Below are 4666 nucleotides of genomic sequence, written 5' to 3' on the forward strand. Positions count from 1 at the left end.
AGGAGGACAGTTGTTAAAATGACAGATGTGGGGCATTTCGTGAAATTGTACTTCAGTATGGTTTCATAAACAAAGACATGCTGATGTGCCAGAATATTAAGTATCACATTGTCATAAGTATCAAAACTGTAAAAACAATATGTAGCTTTTCTGCAGAAAGAACCAGCCTCATAAATTTATGACTTTATCCTTTTTCTTCAGTGTGGCCCTAGTACTCTGTCATATAAACAAATACACATTCCATATGAATATAAAAACACAATGTGTAACATTATGTTCCTTTATTGAATAAGGACAAAACAAAGCAGGTAAACCATCAGCTCCTTTCGAAACTGAAGTCACAGTGACTCTACAAGATGGAAAGCACAGAATCCAAGCATATTATACAAAATGATACATACACATTCAAAGGTCTGTATATAACACACCCTGCATGTCTGCACACTAAAATAAATGCAGGACAAATCCATACACATCAACTGAACAGACAAATGAATGGATGCAGTAGCCTCCCTGCAGCCTTGTATTACACACAGTATACCGCACAAACATCATAAGAGGCCAAATTCGTAAAAAAACGAACCCAAAAAAACCCAAATTCCTCTGCCACCGCAGGACATATTTAACCAAAATTGAAAGCACACATACTAACTAAAATAATTCAACACATATTGGTCCCTCAGCAGCCGACCACTGTCGTCATCAGGGAAGATTGCCGGATTGTCCCAGTCCATGGCTGGTGGCACTCTGGGGGCCCTCTCCTTCCTCAGGCAGGCCACATTGTGGAGGACAGCACAAGCCACAGTAATATCACATGCCCTAACAGGGCTGACCCTTAATTTGTGAAGGCAGTGAAAGCGTGCCTTCAGGAGGCCAAAGGTCATTTCAACTCTGGCCCTGGTCCTGGCATGGGCATGGTTGTAGGCCTGCTGTGCTTCCTGGGGGTCTGTGAAAGGTGTCAGGAGAAAAGGCTGGCAGCCATACCCCCTGTCTCCCAGCAACACACCAGAGAATTCACCTGTCAACACAAAATCTCATCATTACTACCTCATAAACACAGTGATATTCCTGACACAGCCATGATGGTTATAAATAGGGGTTGTGTGGCTTACCTTGTGATAGGCACTGATAGATTTCAGAGGCCCGAAAGATTCTGGAGTCATGGACTGAGCCAGGCCATTTTGCCACAACATTGCTGATCACACAGTCAGCATTGCAGACCATCTGAAATCATAAGATGAGGAATATTACACCAATCAATGCACATCACTGGCAATGCAGAGTGTTCGTCAATGGACAATATCAAAAAGTTATGTTCACCTGAACATTAATGCTGTGAAAGGATTTCCTATTCACAAAATCGGCCTCATGGGCACCTGAGGGGGCTTTTATCCTTATGTGTGTGCAGTCCACTGCACCAATGACATTGGGGAAACCTGTCACACAAAGTAATGAGTATCCTACTATGTGTTAACAGTTGTCCTGTAATTTGTAGATCCTCTTACCTGCAATCCTATAGAACTCCTCTTTGATGTCACAGAGTCTTCTGTGGCCAGGGAAGGAGATGAAGACATCTGCTAATGCTTTGATAGCCAGACACACACTCCTTATTGTGCGGCAAATTGTGGCCTTGTTCAGCTGTTCTGCATCCCCCACTGAGTACAGGAAGGCTCCACTAGCAAAAAAGCGCAAGGCCACACAAACCATTTGCTCCACACTCAGTGCATGGCTCCGTGCAGTGCGGTGCTTAATCCTGGGACCCAGTAGTCTGCATAGATACCTGATGCCATCTGCAGAAAACCTGTATCTTTCATATAGATGGTCATCAGGGAAGGCCAGTGGGTCCAACCGGTCCCTGAAGACCCTTTCTCGCCTGAAGGCTCTCCTCAGCACAAGTGCTTCTTCATCCACCACATCTCGCACGAATGGGCATGCCATTGTCAGAGCAGAAAGGAACACACAATTTTGGGCCTTCATATAGGCTAGTGGCCACACCTGGTGCTGGGGGGGTGGGCAAAAGAGGGCGATGCCTTATAACGATGACTTGGTTGTACTGATTGCTGGGAAAATAAAAAAAACCTTAGAAAGATGCCACCGTCCTGTGTGCTCACAATAAGAGCTCATATGTCATGGCTCACTTGACTTTACGAGAATATACCTAATTTTTATTTTCAGCTGTGTCATCTTCTTGGAGCTGGGGGAGGAAAGAAAAATAATGATTAATACATTTGTGTTACAGTTAGCATACAGTGTACATTGAAGGCATATCTCACCTCCCTCTCAAGTTTTTTTATTTCAAGGTCCAGTTTCCTAATTGTCCTCTTTTTTATTTCGGACTCCAGTGCAAGATTTTCCATCTTTTTCTTCTTGTACTGAATGTCTATGTCTGCCAGTTCTATTTGGCGCCGGAGGTGGTTGCCATACAACTTTCTGATAGCTTGTGAGCTCTGTGAACACAATACAATTAGCGCAGCTGGAATTTGGCAGGATGTGGTGTCCTTTTATTAATACGCACTATGTTGCCAGGCTGGTTTTCCCACTGTATAGCATCTGGGTCCTGTAAAAGAAATTAGATTTTTTGATTTTGATGAGGACTCCTCACCATTGTAGAGTAAATAGTACTTTCACAGTCTTAACATGATACCTCATGCCTTCTGGAATCCAGAGAGATGGTCTCCTCCTCATCATCGTCTCCATCATGTGCTGTTGCTGCTGCACTGGGGCCTTCACCCTATCACATTTAATCGGATTCATATTGAAGCTAGTAGACAAGACATGCCAGGCCTACAGTATGCCTTTGATGGAGTACTCACTGGATCAGCATCGTCTGGTGCTTGTGCTGGTGGCTCTAACAGGAACACAGTGCTGCCAGACACTGCAAGGCAATAGGTAAACCAAAGTCAGACAGTCCAAATTGATTCAATATGAATGTGGTTGTATCCCATGTAGAGATGGAAGGACATACCTTGAATGAAGCGGGTGGCATCTTGGGAGGAACCTATGCTCGTCTCTTTCCCCCCAGGGATCCCCTCTAAGACGGGCCTGCCTTTATTTAGCTCCAAGGCCATGTCCTCTGCTGGGGTAAGGTCAGCCTTTGGTGACCCACCACCCGTGCCTTGTCTGTGGGTATTCTTTTTCACTGCTAAAACAGTACAGACAATGTGTGAGCAGGCACCTTCTGGGTACAATATATGCTTGTGCTTTGTTAAATATTAGTCAGGGACCATACCATTCTGCAGAATGTTCTTGTATTTGATTTTGACCTGCTGCCATGTCCGTTTTGGCCCGTTCATGTTTAATCTACACACACACACACATATTTAATGGAGTCACACTGCAAAAAATTACTTGGTATTTTTGTCTTGTTTTCAGTAAAAATATCAAAAAATTTATCATAGCTTTATACAGTGTGATGGAGTTACTTTACACAATTTCACTCATATCTGCAGTGCATTTCAATAAAAAATTTAACCGTTTCATAATTACAGTACAACTGCATTTTTGGAGATGTGAATTAAATATTTGAATTGTAATTGTGATGTTTCAGCGGAGCGGTGAGTATGTAATTGTGCACTACTTACGCATTCAGGCGGTCTGCAATACTTTGCCACGCTTTTTCTCTTTGCTTTATCACTGTGGCGGTGTTGCCTTTCTTCTTAATTATATCTTTTACCTCCTCGTATGCCTCCATGAGGATTTGTGCTTCCGACGGGGAAAAGTACGCGGCTCTAGTTGCCATGGTAAATCAGTTAATCTGTGATCTGTGGCGGGGTCTATTTGAGTGAGCCGTGAGCGCGCACCTATCCAGGATTGGTTTCACCTGGCTTAATGAATCCGTGTCTGCTCATCCTGGCTTGGTCTTTGTGCAACCAATTAAGCCTGGACGCACATGTTTTGGCTTCATTGAGCTCAGCTGAGTCATTTATCCCGGATGTCTTAATTCTACTTTTGTGCAACAGGCCCCAGGTGGTCAGAGTATTCATAATTTTCAGCCGGGTGATTATGTTTTGGTACGCAGTTTAAAAACATTGGCTCAGCAGGACCAGCCAAGATTTTGACCTCCGATTCAGGTTCCTTTGGCAACCAGAACAGCTGTTAAGGTTACAGGTCAACCCCAATGGATTCATGCATCTCGACTTCGAAAAGCACCTCCTATAGCGAATGCAGTATAGGACGTATAGGATACAGTGAACGGCACATCAAAGGATGGGTAATATTTCTCGCCTCCATATTAATATTTCATTATCATAAGTGTGGATATGGTGTTGTTCTTCTCTCTTTGTTTCATGATGTATAGAAGTGAAGACATTGGCAGTAATACCAATCCAGAGAAGGACCATGAGACCATGAGAAAAAGTTTACAGCCTTCCTAGTCGTAGGGATGTAATAAGGAATAATATTTAGCATGTGAGTGTTGTGAATTAGTTTTGTCACACAAGATGACATTTGGTGATTTGATCCTTAACCGGAAAGGAGTTTTGACCAAGGGATTGTCTAAGTGTGAAGTGTAGAGTAGATTAGCCGCATGATCTTTTACTCGCTCTTTGTCAAGTGTGGAGTGGGATTTTGGTTATGCGAGTATAGGTTACAGATGGCTGATAACTCATGCATCATTGATAATTGTGATGGGAATTTAATTTGATTCCATAGTGATTTAAAGGGTGCT

At 43.2% G+C, this 4666-nt stretch overlaps 1 protein-coding gene across 3 annotated transcripts; it reads right to left on the reverse strand.

The window, feature by feature from the left end:
* Nucleotides 1-243: 243 nt before the first annotated feature.
* LOC136941077 (putative nuclease HARBI1) lies at nt 244-3961 on the reverse strand. Of its 3 annotated transcripts, XM_067233474.1 has the most exons (13): nt 3582-3961; nt 3230-3300; nt 2966-3142; nt 2814-2875; nt 2645-2731; nt 2516-2557; nt 2274-2447; nt 2172-2194; nt 1781-1825; nt 1506-1675; nt 1321-1436; nt 1113-1224; nt 244-1018 (listed from the first exon to the last, which is right to left on the reverse strand). In XM_067233474.1, exons 1-13 carry the CDS (start codon nt 3737-3739, stop codon nt 648-650), a joined length of 1608 nt encoding a protein of 535 aa, XP_067089575.1. In that variant the 5' UTR covers nt 3740-3961; the 3' UTR covers nt 244-647. The 3 variants fall into 3 exon arrangements, with proteins under 3 accessions (XP_067089575.1, XP_067089574.1, XP_067089573.1); XM_067233473.1 differs by having other exon boundaries at nt 1321-1412; nt 1506-1825; XM_067233472.1 differs by having other exon boundaries at nt 1506-1825.
* Between the last annotated feature and the right edge of the window lie 705 nt (nt 3962-4666).

The sequence above is a fragment of the Osmerus mordax genome, chromosome 3 (genome assembly GCF_038355195.1).
Source record: "Osmerus mordax isolate fOsmMor3 chromosome 3, fOsmMor3.pri, whole genome shotgun sequence".
NCBI classification, from domain to species: domain Eukaryota; kingdom Metazoa; phylum Chordata; class Actinopteri; order Osmeriformes; family Osmeridae; genus Osmerus; species Osmerus mordax.

Bases quoted from the DNA above. Each gene is read 5' to 3' on its own strand.
- LOC136941077 (XM_067233472.1), bottom strand. From the start codon at position 3,739: ATGGCAACTAGAGCCGCGTACTTTTCCCCGTCGGAAGCACAAATCCTC. The intron at 3,301-3,581 runs GTAAGTAGTGCA...GTGTGTGTGTAG, and splicing joins ATTGCAGACCGCCTGAATGC to ATTAAACATGAACGGGCCAA. The intron at 1,225-1,320 runs GTGAACATAACT...TTATGATTTCAG, and splicing joins TTCACAGCATTAATGTTCAG to ATGGTCTGCAATGCTGACTG.